This window comes from Pseudochaenichthys georgianus, chromosome 9, assembly GCF_902827115.2.
Source record: "Pseudochaenichthys georgianus chromosome 9, fPseGeo1.2, whole genome shotgun sequence".
In the NCBI taxonomy this organism is placed as follows: Eukaryota; Metazoa; Chordata; class Actinopteri; order Perciformes; family Channichthyidae; genus Pseudochaenichthys; species Pseudochaenichthys georgianus.
The window spans coordinates 1,080,465-1,099,684 of NC_047511.1; the positions used below are offsets into that span (position 1 = coordinate 1,080,465).

Below are 19,220 nucleotides of genomic sequence, written 5' to 3' on the forward strand. Positions count from 1 at the left end.
ATATCTTTCAGATTGTTATTTTGTCATTATGTTTAATGTTTTATTTACCTTTTAGTATTTTTATATAGTATCTGAACTTTGGAGAGCAGTTGGGAGACACACGACACATCAGATCACATCTACAGATCAAGACAAAGCAAATGGAAGTACTCCCATACTCCTAGCGTGAAAATGTTTGTGAAAACGTGTGCTAAGTCTCCGAAAATCCTAAAAATAAGCTCATATTTGAATTCCCCATAAAAAACAAATCATTCAGTAAAAACAAGGCCCCACTGATCATCTACTCTCTAAGACGATTCCAGGGATGTCTGGCTTGAGTTTCTACCACCAGGGAAAGTGGACAAAAGTGCCCGAGATCAGCCTCTTCATTTACCCAGGGCCTAGTGCTTGGCTTTGGGCATGAAAATTCAGGAAACTCCTTTGAGTATTTTATTAAATATCTGAACTTTGGAGAGGAGTTGGGGGACACACGACACATCAAATCACATCTACAGATCAAGACGAAGCGAATGGAAGTACTCATAGCGTGTGAAAATGTTTGTGAAAAACGTGTGCAAAGTCTCTAAAAACGGAGCAGTGGCTGTGATGCTAGCTTTGCGGCTAGCGGTTAGTTGTTGTTTGAAGTTGTTGCTATGGAAACTACATGACGGAGAAAAAAAGTATATCTTCTACATATAATAACGAACAAAGTAAAGAATGAAGTGTAGGCTATGCCTGTTTAAAGTTTTTGCTATGGAAACAACATGACGGAGAAAAGTATAATCTTCTACATATAATAACGGACAAAGTAAATAATGAAGTGTCGGCTATGTTTAAATGTTCGGAATTTGACCATCATGGCCCTCTTGAGTTGCGGTAAAATATGACGGATGCGACGGAAATACACCCGAACACATCTGGTACCCCGAACACATCTGGTACCTACACCGGTCGTCAGCGGGCCGTTGACGGCCGGCTCGGTACGCTGACAGCCGGCACCGCCCTTAATTTTTTTAAACGGCATCATGTAAGTTGCAGCGACAGAGGTCCACAGTTGCCCTGCAGTGAGGCTCCCCCCGCCCTCCCGTAGACAGTTCACGAGCTCACTTCATAACACCAAAGATGGGTCGCGGTAAACGCTCTAAAGTGAGGCTCCACTACACTAAAAAAGAAAAAGACAAGGCACAGTGTAATGCCTGTTAAAAGCTTGCCACAGGCATAGCTCAGTTAAAATAAAGCACAGCTATTGTGCAATACATTTGTATTGCATATATATTTTTGATTTGTAAAAATGTCAGTTAAAGCTTAAAAGAATAAAGATATTTTTTGTATCTAAACTTTTGACCTGTTTCTTTTACAATTTTGGAATCGAAACGGGGGATCGATAAGAACCGGAATCGAATAGCAGAACCGGAATCGGAATCGATAAATTTAAAACGATACCCATCCCTACTTATAGTACACATTGGAATGATTTCATACTTTATTTTTTACAGCTATATTAAATAGATAAAGGTGTGCTCTCTCTAGCTCTCTCGCTCTCTCTGTCTCACTCGCTCACAGAGGCTGTGTGCTCCTCCGTGGCGATGACGGCTTGCATTAAACATATTTGTAAAGTGGGGGGAACAGGATTTAAACATGTCCCCCCTGTCCCCAGTGGAATTATGCGGAGACCCCTACTCTAATGTGCTAGAATGACTAATATTGTTAGTTCCTCCTATTCCGTCAGCCAAGAAATCGTTTAATCATAAACTTTTTTTTTCTTTTTTCTTTTCAGGGTTGCCACAGGGGTCCAAAGTCAGTGTTAGGGGGGCACTGGCCCCGCCTCCCACCTAGAACCGCCCCTGTCTGGATCTGCTATACGGTTACGGCTCTGAGTCCCCACGACTCACGAGTCTGAAGGAAGTGAAGGAAGTTCCCTTGATTCAGGCCCAATCCCAAACCGCCCCCTACACCCTACCCCTACACACTCCCCATTTGCGCGTTCGCGCGGAGGGTCCGCCATATTAAGTGCTGTTCCAAACCAACGAGTGTGGAGCGGTGTGGAGGGGGAGTGGGATATCAAGCCCTCAAACAGCGAGTCTGGAGCGGTGCTGACTTGAGACCGGTCTCTACCTGACCGGTCTCCACGCTGTCTGTGTCCGTCAGGAAACAAGCTGTTAACAAGTAGTTCCAGCAAACATCCACTGATAAACTGCGATGTTAACAACCTCATGATGACCTCATAGTTTTTAACTTAGGATCAAACCTGTGTTTAGTCTAGAAAAAGGTAAATGTGTGCATTTTATTATAAAGTTGTGTATATTTATATTTATATTTGACTGTTGCAAAAACTAAGAAGCTTATAAACATCGGGTTTAAAACTAAAAGAGCTTTACAAAAAAGTAACACAATTAAAAATGTTTGGAGTTTTATTTGAGTTATTCATTTACATTTTTTTGTCAAAGAGATGCTGATTTGAAACCGTTGTATACAGTTACGGCATTTCCTGTTTCTGCCAGAGAGAGGGGAGGCCGTCCCAAAGCTTGCTCTCTAATGGGGGGAACTTCATTCAGCTGCGAGTGTGGCTACAGACGGAGTTCACTCCGTCACGGAGGTGTAGGGTCGAGGGGGTGATTTGGGATTGGGCCTCAGTGAGTCAGGATTTGCGAATCTGAGTCTGCTGTTGACTTGTGCATGATGAGTCTGCCTGGATCTCTGGATCTGCTATGGTTTACACAGCGTCCACACGGCGGCGTGCGTTGACGCTTAGCGGTGGGCGTGAATGAAGCTTGGGGGGTTAACGCGACCAACAACCAATCACATGAATGTCCCCAGTATGGGCTCACAGATGCAGTTAGGTGGTTTCTTCATCAGGCCTGGTCCTCCTCCCAGAGAAAGACCGCTCCACCTCAGTCCTCTCCAGCCAAACCAACAGACAGGACATCCGTAATGCTGAAGTTTCTCCCAAAGTCTCCGCAGCTCTCTGGACACCACGCTGTCTCAATTGATCCACAGTGTGAATATGAGAGGTGAACATGTGTGTAATACATGCTTTAGACCAGAGGTGGGGAACCCTTTTCCTCTCAAGGGCCATTTAAAAAAAATTCGACATCCTCCGAGGGCCATACAAATTATTGACCTCTGCTTAAAAATCACAGCCCATTTCGCCTTCCTTTCATGCAATGCAAAGAAAAAGCAACCTCTTAATCCATATATCTTGCCCTGACTCGCGCATGCACGCGCGTGCACGGTTGTGGCATGACCACCAAACAGAAAGATATGGACACAAGATGTGTGCAAATGTATTTAGTTTCCTATCCATGTGAACATGATTTAAGTGGGGGGGACCTAACCTCCTTTAGGGGGGTCTGGGGGACATGCTCCCCTGGGAAGATTATTTTTTAAATATTGAAGTTGAAAGCATCAATCTGGTGCACTTTGAGAGCAACATGAAGAGATCTATGGATAGCCTACATCTCTCAACTCAACACCCATATGAAACAGAACTGTAAGAAGATTTACTTTTTCTTTATGGATATTTTACAAATCACTCCCCTTTCAAACTGTATTCTTGTTTATTAATAACAACTTTCTCTTATTTTTTTATAACTATAATGATCATATAAAGATGTGCCTTTACCTCACTGGTTGTAGAAAAAGCTTCTTATATTCGTTAGCATAGCTAGCTAACCAGATGCTAATAACAACAAAGTTGACTGTATGATCAGTATGACAGATGAACAGATCGCCACTGGGCTTTCAACTAAAGACACAGCCACGCAAAAACTGCGGCATGTGTACGGCTCCTTATGGGTACTGCAGTTTCTGAAGTGCTGGAGTGGCGTTCTGGTGCTCTCCGTCAGAACTGCACCCCTGTCAGACGAGACATATACCACACGTTACGGCCCGTCCACACAGCGGCGTGCGCTGACGCTTGCCGGCGGGCGTGTCTGAAACTCGACCAACAACCAATCACATGAATCTCCCGCCCCTGACACACAAGCAGCGGTTTGATTGGCTAGAGCTTGTACTGGCATATGATTCGATTGGCTGACGCCTCACCGAGGCGTCAAAAGTTGAACATTGCTCAACTTTTGTAGCGAGCCACGCCAGCTACGCTCCACGTCGCTTCCCACGATGCATTTCGGCTAAAAGTGACGTCACCCCATTCAAAGTGAATGGGGAAGCGTCAACGCACGCTGCTGTGTGGACGGGCCATTAGGCTCGTGTTGTGTTCAAGGACCCTGACCGTTGCCAGGAAAAACAGGCACTCGCTTGTTTAATTATTTTGTGGTCTAGATTTCTTTAATTTTTTTCTTTTTTGCGTGTCTTATAAATTACCTCGAGGGCCATATCAAATGGTCCCGCGGGCCGTATACACAGTGGCGTTTCTATATGTACAAAAGTGGTGGGGCACAAAAAACTTAGATGTCTATATATAAGCTTCTGCAGTGAGGTTCATGGCTGGTGAGGCACTGCCACTGACTCTTCAGGTTAAATCAAAATATAATATTATTTTCAAAAGCTTTTTTTGTCTGATGCATCAATTAATTTTAAACAGACAGTTCAACAAAAGGATACCCAAAAAATGTAATTTTATCATTTAAATATTGAATTGTTCTCTCCAGGGGCGGAGCTTCCTACAGGCGATATAGGTGGTTGCCTAGAGCGCCTCCCAGAGGGGGGCGCCAAAAATTGGACCCAAAAAAAACAAAAACATTTTTTTTTTTTTTTACTTTTACTTTTTTTACCCCTCTATATCTGCAACCATTATTCTTACATACAAAAACAATATTCTAACATAAGGGGAAATGAGCCAAAAATCTAAAACGGTCGGTCGGTCTAAGACCCTCGGCTTTAGGTGTTCACAGTCAGAACATGCTTGAGCGCTGTGCATTGATGGGTATCGGTCAAGTGTTTATAAAATTAAGCGTTGAGGAAAGAAAGACTAACGTTAGAGAAATATGAAGAGGCAAAAGCCATCCGGGGCGCAGTATAAAAACAGAAGAAAAGAAGAAGAGAAACGTGCCAAGGTGAAAGGTTTTGTATTTATTTGTTTGTTTATTTAGCATATTATATTTTGATTATTTGATATGTGTAACATATTTTACATTTCTTCTTAATTTTCTTTGAAAGCAAATTTGCACATTCTTTTATTGTTTGTTATTGTTGTTGTTATTATTATTGTTTGTTAGCTAAGTTGTTTGTTTTAATTCTTTAGTGTGCACTTTACATTTATTCTTAGCTCTTGTTCTTGCTTTTAATAAATAAAGGTGCAGTACTGTCACAGCAGGATTTGGAAAAACTTGTCCATGCTTTTATCTTCAGTAGACTGGACTACTGTAATGGTGTCTTTGCAGGTCTCACTAAAAAATCTATTAGAAAGCTGCAGCTAATTCAGAACGCCGCTGCTCGAGTCCTCACTAACACTAAGAAAGTGGATCACATCACTCCTGTTCTGAAGTCTTTACACTGGCTTCCAACAAAATAAGTTACCATAGCTATGCAAATTACATTTCTGACCTCCTGCTAAATTATGAACCATCCAGATCTCTCAGGTCTTCAGGGACTGGTCAGCTTTCTGTCCCCAGAGACAGAACTAAACATGGTAAAGCAGCGTTTAGTTATTATGCTCCAATTATCTGTAACAAACTCCCAGAAACCTGCAGGTCCGCTGCAACTCTGACTACTTTTAAATCCAGGCTGAAGACTTTTCTTTTTGTCGCTGCTTTTAATTGATTCACATCTTAAACTGCACTGTAACCTTTATCTTTTAATGTTTCTTTTATTATCTTTTCTTTTTAATGATTGATTTTAAATGCCATTTTCTTAATGTCTTTCGTTTTTTGTAAAGCACTTTGAATTGCCTTGTGTTGAAAGGTGCTATATAAATAAACTTGCCTTGCCTTGCCTTGCCTTACTTTACTGTATAACTGTTAAGATGTTTTGATTTTTTTTGGGGGGGGGGGGGCGCAGTGGTGAAGCTCGCCTAGGGCACCAAATGTGCTAGGTCCGCCCCTGGTTCTCTCTTAGTAAGATCCCATTTTCAATAAAATTGCAGTCTTACCTTGACATGAAGATGAAGTCCATTTGCCTATCCTTCTGGACAAAAATCTCTATTACTTTTTTGTAAAAGTCCTCCTTATCTTCTTGTTTCAAAAGTCTATCATAAATCTAATCTAATCAATAGATTTATGATTCGAAAATTATAAAAGTAGGGTAGACATGTGGATATTATCCGGCTGAACAAAACCTGCATTTATCTAACCGGTTTGTTTCCCACAGATCTTATTTTGAGCTATTTTCTAAAATCCTATGGAGAAATCTCATTGCTTTTAGGTCGAGGGAAGCCATGCGCAGTTTACTTCCGGGTTTTAGGACGCCTCACTGCAGCTCTCTCGTCTCCTCTTCACACGCCACACTTTTCGCGGCACACGTACTTACAGCCAATCAGCTCTGAATTATGTGAGATGACGTATGGTGGGGATGGCAGCACTATGGTCATTATTTTTTTGCCACACACATTAAATAGGACAATACTCTGAGCATGCGCAGTGTAGTTTTTACAGTCACCATTGACGTAAACAGGGAGAGGGAGGGGCAGGATCGGGTTTTGTCCCACATGGCTCTAAACAGCTCACTAGGCACACTGTAGACACTAATTAGAAGAGCACAGACTAAAACAGCAATGTACAGACGAATCAGATGATTAAACATGATCTTAAAATATATTTTATATTTTTATTTATTTTTTGCATTTTTTTGTAATCATTATTTTTAATACTTTCTGCTGACACTAGGTGGGGCTGCCCCTAATGACCAGTCGCCACTGCGTATACGGCCCGGGGGCCCGAGGTTCCCCACCCCTGCTTTAGACTATGGAAGAAAGTGTGCATTCCACAGTGCCCGAGTGTCAGTGGAATGAAAAGTTCTGATTATAGTATTAAACAAGAAGCTTCCAATGGCGTGGGGAGAATGTCCAAATTGGCTTTTTGTAGAGAACTGCTCTTTTTGCTCTATCTTTAGTTTATTAATTAAATGATTTATATTTATTGCTATACACCCAGGTTAAAAATATATAAAATAATAGACACACATACATTATACACACTATAATATTATATTATAATGTTACATTTCTCATGGTTTTGACAAACCATTTACTCCCCCTCTTCCCTTGTTTTCCGAGGTTGATGTAAAAAGTCTTAATTGTTTAAGAATGACCCTTTTCTGTGCGTTCTTTATATTTCATATTTGTATGGCTTTTGCCGGCAGTTATTGTACATCTTGATAATTCTTCAATTTTAATATTATTTGTGAAAGAGAAATCTACATTTTGGACTCTGCGTACTTTGGACTTACGATCAATTGGATTTACCACAGTTAGATTCCAACCAAGGTGTAAACATTTATAGATGATTTATTGTACATCTTGATAATTCTTCAATTTTAATATTATTTGTGAAAGAGAAATCTACATTTTGGACTCTGCGTACTTTGGACTTACGATCAATTGGATTTACCACAGTTAGATTCCAACCAAGGTGTAAACATTTATAGATGATTTATTGTACATCTTGATAATTCTTCAATTTTAATATTATTTGTGAAACAGAAATCTACATTTTGGACTCTGCGTACTTTGGACTTACGATCAATTGGATTTACCACAGTTAGATTCCAATCAAGGTGTAAACATTTATAGATGATTTAGTCACATGAGAGGTGTCTTGAGATAAATGTCAAGTCTCATGGCCAGCAAATATTTCAATCTTTTGTCGTAATACAATGTTAATTGCAGATTGCAAAGAGAATAGGGAATTTAACAAAGTTCCTGTTTTCCTATAATTTACTATTAGGAAGAATTTATATTCCACAAAAGCTGATTTGATGTATGCGCTGTTCCTCCCTTCGCCGTCAGTGGAGCTGTTTGTATTTCCACAAAAGGGACATTCAAGCGGCGAAGAAGGAATTCTCCGGAAGCTACATTTTCTCTGCACGCGGTGTGTCCGGCCTTTCCAACAGGGCTGCGAGAAGAAACATGGTGAGGAGCTCGACACTTGCACAAAAACTCTGTTTTTTGTCATGTTTATCTGAACTAAACCCTATTCATTTTTGTTATACGTACACATAATCTATTCGTGTATATATTCATGCAGGTATTGATAAGTAGGCTGCCACAGGAATGTCATAAAATGTTAAATTATGAAGCGCTACTTCTGACGGACGGCGCTGTGCTGCTAACAGGAGGCTAATGGATACATGTCTGGCTATTGATAGCCTAGCAGCTAAAATTGCTGGACTACATTAGCGGCTTGCCTACAGCGTCTTTGTAGATAACTTAACTGCTAGCTGATGTATTTAAGCAGGCTTAAGTTGCGGCTTGCTAGGTTGGGACAGACGAAAGACTACTGTTTTAAAGCTCTATTCTTACGTTGCTCTGTTACCCACAACGAGCTGCATTAGCTAGACTGACTCGTGTCGGAAAGAGATGTCTGAGGTGGTGCGAGTCCGATGTGCAACTGTCTCACATAAATGTTATGTTTGTAATTGTCCAGGCCAAGATCAAGGCAAGAGATCTGCGGGGCAAGAAGAAGGAAGAGCTGCTCAAGCAGCTGGACGACCTGAAGAACGAGCTCTCCCAGCTCCGTGTGGCGAAGGTTACCGGAGGAGCCGCGTCCAAGCTCTCCAAGATGTAAGTAACGTTACTCACGGTACAAAAATGATTTTACCGTCGGGCACACTTTCCTCACAACTCTTCCTTGTAATAATAGTCAGAACTTTAATTTGACACCGGTCTAACATTCTTGATTCTGAAACTATATCGTAGGCAGGACTTACAAAAGTCAGGAAATGTTATAATTTCACACACCATGAAACTTTGAGCATTTCTTCTATTACATGGAAAATGTAACCAAACTCATCTCAACCTTTGCATGTCCCAGGACTGCGTGTGGCACATGACTTCTATGAAGAAATGAGGGTTGGCAGTACTATGAGCTATTTTGTTGAGTTGGGGAATTGATGTTCAGACACTGAATATCTTAAGCCAGTTTCAATTCCGAACCATGACGGTGTTATTGGGCAATATTTCCCCAGTCGGTTGGCGCCCCCACTCTGCCTGTTGTGAATGCTATAATGTAACTCGTAAATTAAAGGTCACATGTCATGCTTTTCTGGTTATTTCCCGTCCCCTTGTGTGTTATGAAGGTTTTTATGCATGTAAACGGTTTGCAACGAAATGGACCAATCCGCGGAGCCGTTACGTTAAGCCCCCGCTGATTGGTCCAAATTGACCAATCCACGGACTTCCTCACACACTCAGTGCATGCAGCTCTGCTGATCTCTCCTCCCTGGCTGCTGCTAATAACAGACAGTTGGGATCGCGGCAAAATTATCTCTACAGATCCATTCTCACAGCGTTTATCAACCTTTTTCTTACTCAATATCAAGCCACACTTATTGTTTTTACTTCGGCTGTGACTTTGTGTGTGCTCAGGATGAGTTTGGCTGTGTTTCGCTGTCTCTAAACAAGGAAACCACACCTCCACAGAGCTTAGCGCGATTCACAACGTCCCGACCAATCAGAGCACACTGTGCTCACAGGGAGGGTGGGGGCTGGAGCTATTGGAGCTACAACGAGCCGTTAAAGGCAAAGAGTGAAATTCAGTGAATACACGTAGTTTACAGAGATGCTGTGAGAAACCAATGTGAGTTTGTAAAATTGCACAATATAAATCTATTCTAGTAGACTTCAACAATGGAATTATGATCAGTGGAAATGGCCATGACATGGGACCTTTAAAACACATTTTTTAAATTCCAATAATAAACAGGGATATAGGAACATTCTGACTGACAGCATATACTGGTATACTATCCATTTCCAGAGCAAACGGGTAAAACATCTGACGGATGTGAATGGAATGTACACTTCCAAGCTCTCCAAGATGTAAGTAACGTTACTCACGGTATGAAATGGTTTAGCCAGACAGGCAGTGAAGGAAGAGACTTTATAAATGGTAGAATTTCAAAGTCCTGCGTGGAGCTCAAGTCAAAGATGATATATGTTGAGCTGATGTTCTGCTGATGCATTCACAACTGCTTACCAAAAGACTGAGACTTGAGATGACGGAGATAACTTTTATTCTTTCAGGGTAAGAAGAATCTACCTAGACATGTACCAGCTTACTGCTTTGAAATGAGTCACATTTAACAAACCATTGTTTTGTTTGTATTACCTGAATCTTAGAACTGTGTCCTCTCATGGGGATCCAACATGATTTATGTTTTGCTAACAGTAATCTGAAATCTGCTGGGCTAATCCACTGTGACTTTGTGTCTTTTCTGCAGCCGTGTTGTCCGCAAGTCCATCGCCAGAGTCCTGACTGTAATAAACCAGACGCAGAAGGAGAACTTGAGGAAGTTCTACAAGGTAAGAGCGAGAAGCTTCCTGTTAGCAGTAACCCCCCCGAGAGAAGACTCATGGTGCGGATCTCAAGTCAAAGATGATACATGTTGAGCTGATGTTCTGCTGATGCATTCTCAACTGCTTACCAAAAGACTGAGACTTGAGATGACCCGAGTGTTCCTAAATAATTCTTATGAAGACATTACTTTAAAGTGTAAAATGTCAAATTTTCGACATCTTAAGCTGTTCACATTTTACTTTCCTGTCCTTCACTATTGTTTCTTTGCATTTGGACCAAATATGTTTGCAGCTCTACTGAAAGTTAATGTCCTTTCTTTCAGGGTAAGAAGTACAAGCCCCTGGATCTGAGACCCAAGAAGACCAGAGCTCTGCGCCGCCGGCTCAACAAGCATGAGGAGGGTCTGCGGACCAAGAAACAGCAGAGGAAAGACCTCCTCTACTCAGTCCGCAAATTTGCAGTCAAAGCTTAGAGGCTTTTTCTATTGACAAAATAAAATCTGTGTTGAAGACAATCGTCTGTTTAGTTTTCTCTCTTCAGTTAACCATAGAAATGTTGACTGGCCTTTTAGGTGTCATTACACCTTCAAGTCTTTGCAAGTAATATTCATTGGTGATTTAGTTCTTACATTGATTTGGGCTCAGTTGTGCAAGAGTTTTCAGATTAGTCACGGTTTTATCTGCATAGTGTTTAGCCTTTAGTTTCATGTTAATGAGTCAGCTGGTGCTGACACTTTGGGTTGTACATTTGTTGCTATTGGAAGTAGGGCTGCAACAAACGACTAATTTGATAATCGACTATTCGGACTATTACTGTATGCCTTGCACAATTTCTCAAACGCTCTTATTTAGCCATCAACTTTTAGATTTAGCTTGAGGTTGTTTTAGGCATGTGGAAACTAACAATGAAGACAATAAAGATGAATACTTGATTCAAAAATACATATATTATTACATTAACTAAACACATTTTGAACAATTAACATTGCTTTTTATTTAAATAAAATAAATAATATTTCACATCAAAAGAAACAACTATGTTTTAACAAATCGTATTAAATAATCTGACAGAACTGTAAACAGAATAGCTGGAACTTTAACAAAATAACTCCGTTACCTCTAATCATAACCCATGTTTGTATAATGTAGTTACCTCCGTGTGTTGCTGCTCGCATACATAACACCTGACGTGGAATAGTTACTTGTGGATGGGGCTACAGAGCTGCCAGAAAGACAGTCGAACCCGGTGCATTCCTCCGCCTGGATGTGGAGGACTTTTGATAAATGTGTGAGATGGACCTATGGGATTAGTTTTGTATCATAAAGATAAAGCAAGAGAGCTTTCTTTGAAATCACCAGGTAACGCTAAAAAACATTACATTTAGATTGTATGACAAAGTGTTTATTTAATATATCAAAGTAACATCAACGTAGCTGTAATTTATGCTTTGCTTACATGTTCGCATAACTTGGAAGTTTACTGACATTTACATACCTTGTTTACCTGGCTCAAGTGGTGGCTCTGGGAATTGTCGTCTTTTTAAAGATTTTTTTTTTTATGTGTATGTTACTAGGGATGGGGAAATGCAACACACACCAGTTGGAATTGGTAATAATTATAAAGGAGTTTATTATATAGCAGGATAACAAAATGGAAAGCAAGAAACTTGAAACAAACATGCATTACAATATAGGCAGGGCCACTCTGCTGTCGCCCATCAGCTGTAGAGAGTTAACTAATTAGAGGGGCGTGGCCCCACAGCTGTGAGAACTCAGCAATCAGGCGTCCATTTTAGGTAGCTCTTTCCTGGAGTGTCAACTTCAGCGTCAGACAGACGAAGACAAAGGAGTCCTGCGGGAGTCAAAGACTGACAAAGACATTGGAGTCCTGCGGGAGTCAAAGACTGACAAAGACATTGGAGTCCTGCGGGAGTCACGAGGGTGGCAAAGAGGAGGCAAATCCTACTCTGATTGAGCTAATTGAGCTGGTGTCTTATTTTATTTTCTTTAGTTTTCTAGCCCCTCATGCTATAATTATTTGTATTTTCTCCATTCCTGTTCATGTGTCTTCTCGCAATTATCACTGGCCCCGTGTATCTCGTAATCGCTATAACCGGCCTGCTCTCGTCTATCCCACATGCTCCACTGACATCCAACATCTAGCTTCAGGTGGCCTGTGGAACTGCCAGTCAGCTGTTCCTAAGGCTGACTTCATCTCTGGCTCCGCCTCCCTGCAGACCCTGGGTTTCCTTGCTCTCACTGAGACCTGGATTACTCCATCCAACACATCCACCCCAGCAGCTCTCTCCACAGCATATTGCTTCTCCCATACACCCAGACCCACTGGCAGAGGAGGTGGCACTGGTCTCCTGCTCTCTCCCAAATGGAGCTTTTCCCTCTTCAAGCTACCTAACTTCACTCCTTCCACCTTTGAATTCCATGCCGTCACAGTAACCCATCCTATACAATGAACCATTGTTGTTCTCTACCGTCCACCAGGCGCCTTGGGGGACTTCTTGGAGGAATTAGATAATCTTCTCTCACACATCCCTGAAACTGGCCCTCCCGCTGTACTTCTCGGAGACTTCAACCTCCAGACGGGGAAGATAGATGAACTAACATCTAACTAACATAACCACCTTTGCTTTCTCACTGTCTCCATTCCCACCAACTCATAAAGCTGGCAATGTCCTTGATCTCATATTCTCAAGGAACTGCACTACTTCTAACCTCTCTGTAAACCCGCTCCACACATCCCATCACTTCTTCATTTCATTCTCTCTACCCCTTTCCGAACATAACAAACTAATCTCTTCTCATCCTGCACCTGTCCGCCGTAACCTTCGTTCCCTCTCCCCCTCTACCTTTGCCTCATCGGTGCTCTCAGCCCTCCCTTCCTCTGACTCGTTCCAACTCCTGCCTCCAAACTCTGCTGCAGAAACTCTCCTCTCTCCTCTCTCATCCTCTCTGGACTCTCTCTGCCCTCTCACATCTCGGCAGGCTCGTCAGTCCCCTCCTGCTCCCTGGCTAAATGACGCACTGCGTGCTAATAGAACCGTCCTTCGGGCAGCAGAGCGGAAACGGTGGAAATCCGAACACCATGACGACCTCCTAACCTATCAGGCTCTCCTATCCTCTTTCTCTGCTTCGATCTCTCAGGCAAAAAGCACTTTCTATCAAGATAAGATCCAATCTTCCTATTCCAATCCCAAAAAACTATTTTCCATCTTCTCCACCCTCTTGGACCCTCCCAAAGCCCCTCCCCCCTCCTCACTTCTGTCAAGCGACTTTGTTAACCACTTTGGAAAAAAGGTTGATGATATTCGCTCTTCTTTTTCTGACTCACCTTTTGTTAGGATTTGTCTGTGTTGGTATTTTTCGTGTCCTTTTCTATCTTTGGGTTTCCTGTTTTATTTTGTAAAGTGTTCACCCCCGTTTCCTGCCTGTTTGCTTTCTGTCGGTTTCCCTCAATTGTGTTCACCTGGTACCTATGTGTTTTCTCCTCCCTCCTCACCTGTCTCGTGTTTATGTGATTAGTCCTGGGTGTGTTTTCTGTCTCTCTTTGTCGGGTTGTCTTGTGTATTGGCTTGTCCTCGGTGAGTGTTCTGTTCTGTATTTGTCAGTATAGCCTTGGAATAAAGGAATTATTTTTACGTTAATCTGCATTTGGGTCCTACCTGCTTCCTCCTGCACACACTGTAACATTACAACCCGACCATAAATATGGGCCCAGCAGATCCTTTTGAGCAGGAGTTATTAGATTTTACTTTTTCTTTGGCTACCTGCTCTGATCAATGTATAGGAGCGGTCAGGGTTCAGCAGCGAGATGCTGCTCTGGCAGAAGCAGTCCACCTTACACTGAGGAATCAAAGTTTGGTGAAATTCTTATCTGCCAGGCTTTTGGATTACCTCACAATTTGTTTTCCCGATCCTGACAGACCAAGGTCTCCCAACTCCTGTTTTGACACCACACGCATTGGTGTGGTCCGTCTGGCGTCAGCCCCCGCTTCTCACCCAGTGTTTGCTACTGTCCAGGAGCCATTCGCTGGTACTCGTCTGGCCTTTGGAGGTCCACGGAGCCTCCAAACGGCTCCTAAAGGAAGGGGTCGCAAGGCCAGGTTGGCAGCACGAGCCCAAAGGGCCATGGTTCCAGAACCAGTTCAGCCCCCAGCAGCCATGGTTACGGACCCAGTTCTGGCCCCAGCAGCCATGGTTCCGTGCCCCAGTACCATCCCACATAGCCATGGTACCGTGCTCCAGTACCACCCCACACAGCCATGGATCTGTGTTCCGGTTCCCTGCCCAGCAGCCATGGTTCTTGCTCCAGTGCCGGTCCCAGCAGCCATGGTCCCTGCTCCGGAACCGGACATTACAGCCATGTTTCCGGCTCCAGAACCGGACCTTTCAGCCAGGATTCTGGCTTCAATTCCGGCCCCAGTCCCGGTCCCAGCAGCCTTGGTTCCAGACCCAGATGTGGCCCCAGCTGCCACAGTCCCATCTCCAGTTCCCCCTCGAGTTCCCTCTCGAGTTCCCTCCTCTAGTCCCTCCTCTGGTCCCTCCTTTAGTCCCTCCTTTAGTCCCTCCTCGAGTCCCCTCTCTAGTTCGCCTCTCGAGTCCCCTCTCGAGTCCCCTCTCGAGTCCCCTCTCGAGTTCCCTTCTCTAGTCCCTCCTCTAGTCTCTACTCTAGTCCCCTCTGGAGTCCCCTCTGGAGTCCCCTCTCGAGTTCCCTCCTCTAGTCCCTCCTTTAGTCCCTTCTCTAGTCCCTTCCCTAGTCCCTCCTCAGGTCACTTTCCTAGTCCCTTCTCTAGTCCCATCTCAAGTCCCTACCGAAGTGCTGTTGGAGCTCCCGCAGACTACTCTTCTGCCGGGGGTCCTGCCAACCCCAGGTCCTGTGGCGTTGGAGGTCCCGCAGACTACTCTTCTGCCAGGGGTCCTGCCAACCCCATGTCCTGTGCCGTTGGAGGTCCCGCAGACTGCTCTTCTGCCTGGGGTCCTGCCAACTCCATGTCCTGTGCCGTTGGAGGTCCCGCAGACCACTCTTCTGCCGGGGGTCCTGCCAACTCCATGCCTTGTCCCGTTGGAGGTCCAGCAGACTACTCTTCTGCCGGGGGTCCTCCCAGCCCTATGTCCTGTCCCGTTGGGGGTCCCGCCGACTGCGCTTCTGCCGGGGGTCCTGCCAATCCTGTGTCCTGTCCTGTTGGGGTTCCCGCCGACTGCTCTCCTGCCGGGGGTCCTGCCAACCCTGTGTCCTGTCCCGTTGGAGGTCCCGCCGCCTACTCTCCTGCTGGGGGGCCTGCCAGCTCCTTGTCCTGTCTCGTTGGAGGTCCCGCCGACTGCTCTCCTGCCGGGGGTCCTGCCAACTCTTAGTCCTGTGCCGTTGGAGGCCCCGCCGACTACTCTCCTGCCGGGGGTCCTGCCAGCTCCTTGTCCTGTCTCGTTGGAGGTCCCGCCGACTACTCTCCTGCCGGGGGTCCTGCCAACCCTTTGTCCTGTGCCATTGGAGGCCCCACCGACTGCTCTCCTGCCGGGGGTCCTGCCAGCCCTACGTCCTGTCCCGTTGGGGGTCCCGCCGTCTGCTCTCCTGCCGGGGGTCCTGCCGGCTCCTTGTCCTGTCTCATTGGGGGTCCCGCCGACTGCTCTCCTGCCGGGGGTCCTGCCAACCCTTTGTCCTGTGCCGTTGGAGGCCCCGCCGACTGCTCTCCTGCCGGGGGTCCTGCCAATCCCGTGTCCAGGTCCTCTTCCGTGGGGGATCCTGCCGAGGCCTGTCCCACCAGCTCCGACACCGGGTCCTGCCCGGTCTCCGGCGCTGTCCCGTCAGCGCCTTCCTGCCCGGTCTGCGGAGCTGTCTGGTCTTCACCCTTGAGCCCGGCCCCCTGAGTGCAGCGGTCCTCGCCCTCGGGCCCGGTCCCCTGACTCTTCCTGCCGCTGCCTTCGCCCCTCCATGGTCCCCACCTTGGACTCTGTCTTGCCCCCGGGCCGTCCGCCCGAGTCCCCCTTTTTGGACTCCTCTTTACCCCCGGGCCGTCCGCCCGAGACCCCTTCCTGGTCCTCTGCCTTGCCCCCGGGCCGTCCGCCCGAATCCCCCTTTTTGGACTCTGCCTTACCCCCGGGCCGTCCGCCCGAGACCCCTTCCTGGTCCTCTGCCTTGCCCCCGGGCCGTCCGCCCGAGACCCCTTCCTGGTCCTCTGCTGTGCCCCTGGGCGGTCAGTTCAGTCCCGTCCTCCTGACCCCCTCCTCCCACCCTGGTGGCTTAGTGATGTGTTTCTGTCGGTTTCCCTCTCTGATTACCCAATTGTGTTCACCTGGTACCTATGTGTTTTCTCCTCCCTCCTCACCTGTCTCGTGTTTATGTGATTAGTCCTGGGTGTATTTAAGTTCTGGGTTTTCTGTCTCTCTTTGTCGGGTTGTCTTGTGTATTGGCTTGTCCTCGGTGAGTGTTCTGTTCTGTATTTGTCAGTATAGCCTTGGAATAAAGGAATTATTTTTACGTTAATCTGCATTTGGCTCCTACCTGCTTCCTCCTGCACACACCGTAACACCTTTACTCACCGCTGGGTCACCAGACCCTCCTTCCACCCACACACTAACCTCATTTTCCCCTCTCTCTCCAAGTGAGGTTCTTACCCTCATTACCTCTGCCCGCCCTACCACCTGTCTAAAACACTTGAACGCGCTGTCTTTAAACAACTCTCCTGTTATCTCCATCAGAACAACCTTCTGGATCCGCACCAGTATGGTTTCAAGGCAGGTGACTCCACAGAAACTGCTCTCATTGCTGTCACTGAGTAACTGCACACTGCCAAAGCAGCCTCCCTCTCCTCTGTCATCATCCTGTTGGACCTGTCTGCTGCATTCGACACGGTGAACCATCAGATCCTCCTTCGCACTCTCCAAGAACTAGGAGTTTCAGGCTCTGCACTTTCCCTCCTCACCTCATACCTCAAAGACCGTACCGACAGGGTAACTTGGAGAGGGTCCGAGTCCGACCCTTGTCAATTAACTACAGGGGTCCCTCAGGGCTCTGTTCTTGGTCCCCTCTTCTTCTCCCTGTACACAAACTCCCTCGGATCTGTCATTAGCCCGCATGGTTTTTCATACCACTGCTACGCTGACGACACCCAACTAGTTCTGTCCTTTCCCCGCTCAGAGACCCAGGTCGTCGCACGCATCTCTGCTTGTCTAGCTGACACCTCTCAGTGGATGTCTGCTCATCACCTCAAGCTCAACCTTGACAAGACTGAACTGCTTTTCCTTCCGGTAAAAGATTGTCCCACTCTTGACCTGACAATCAACATCGGCACCTCTGTTGTTTCCCCGACTCAGACTGCAAGGAATCTGGGTGTGACCCTAGATAACAACCTGTCCTTCACTGCAAACATCGCTGCTACAACCCGTTGCTGCAGATACACGCTTTACAACATCAGGAGGATGCGTCCCCAGCTGACCCAGAAAGCCACTCAGGTTCTGGTCCAGGCTCTCGTCACCTCCCGCCTAGACTACTGCAACTCCCTCCTGGCTGGTCTACCTGGATGTGCCATCCGACCTCTGCAGCTCATCCAGAATGCAGCGGCTCGCCTGGTCTTCAACCTTCCTAAATGTTCCCACACCACTCCGCTCCTCCGCTCCCTCCACTGGCTTCCGGTAACTACTAGAATCCACTTCAAGACACTGGTACTTGCATACCATGCTACGAATGGATCTGGCCCTTCCTACATCCAGGACATGGTTAAACCGTGCACCCCAGCGCGTGCACTACACTTTGCATCAGCCAAACGACTCGCTGCACCCTCGCTGCGAGGGGGACCCAAGTTCCCATCAGCAAAAACACGTGGGTTTGCTATCCTGGCTCCAAAATGGTGGAATGAGCTCCCATTGACATCAGGACAGCAGAAAGCTTACACACCTTCCGGCGCAGACTGAAAACTCATCTCTTTCGACTCCACCTCGAGCGATAGAATTACTAACAAAGAACTGCTAACAGAGCACTTATATAGTAATAAAGGACTGGCTTATCTAAAGCCAGTTGAGTAGCACTTGAAATGATTGGCTCTATGAAACCTGATACTTATATGATTCTGTTTTCTTCAAGGTTGTGTCTTCCTGGTCGAATGTACTTATTGTAAGTCACTTTGGATAAAAGTGTCAGCTAAATGCAATGTAATGTAATCAGGGGTGGGGAACCTTTTTCCTTTCAAGGGCCATTTACATTTTTTCAATATCTCCGAGGGCCGTATACATGGTTGACCTCTGCTTAAAAATACTAAAATCACAGCCCATTCATTTCGCCTTTCTTTCATGCTGTGCAAAGAAAAAGCAACCTCTTAATCCAGATATCTTACCATGACTCGCGCATGCATGCACGTGCACGGTTGTGGCATGACCACCAAAACCGAAAGATATGGACACAAGATATGTGCCAATGTATTTAGTTTCCTATCCATGTGAACATGATTTAAATGTTCTCCTCTCATCTTCTCTCCTCTCCTCATCTCCTCCTCTCCTCATCTCCTCCTCAGACTCCCCTCCTTTTGCTGTCTCCTCTCCTCATCTCCTCCTCTCCTCTCCTCTCCTCCTCAGACTCTCCTCCTTTTGCTGTCTCCTCTCCTCATCTCCTCCTCTCCTCTCCTCATCTCCTCATCTCCTCCTCCTCCTCCTCCTCCTCCTCCTCCTCCTCCTCCTCCTCCTCCTCCTTTTGCTGTCTCCTCTCCTCATCTCCTCCTCAGACTCTCCTCCTTTTGCTGTCTCCTCTCCTCATCTCCTCCTATCCTCTCCTGATCTCCTCCTCAGACTCTCCTCCTTTTGCTGTCTCCTCTCCTCATCTCCTCTCCTC

At 45.7% G+C, this 19,220-nt stretch overlaps 1 protein-coding gene across 1 annotated transcript; it reads left to right on the forward strand.

Moving 5' to 3' along the window:
* Positions 1-7,886: 7,886 nt before the first annotated feature.
* Positions 7,887-10,905, forward strand: LOC117452336 (large ribosomal subunit protein uL29). Its single transcript, XM_034090896.1, has 4 exons — positions 7,887-8,005; positions 8,520-8,656; positions 10,315-10,396; positions 10,714-10,905. Exons 1-4 carry the CDS (start codon positions 8,003-8,005, stop codon positions 10,861-10,863), a joined length of 372 nt encoding a protein of 123 aa, XP_033946787.1. The 5' UTR covers positions 7,887-8,002; the 3' UTR covers positions 10,864-10,905.
* The last annotated feature ends 8,315 nt before the right edge of the window (positions 10,906-19,220 follow it).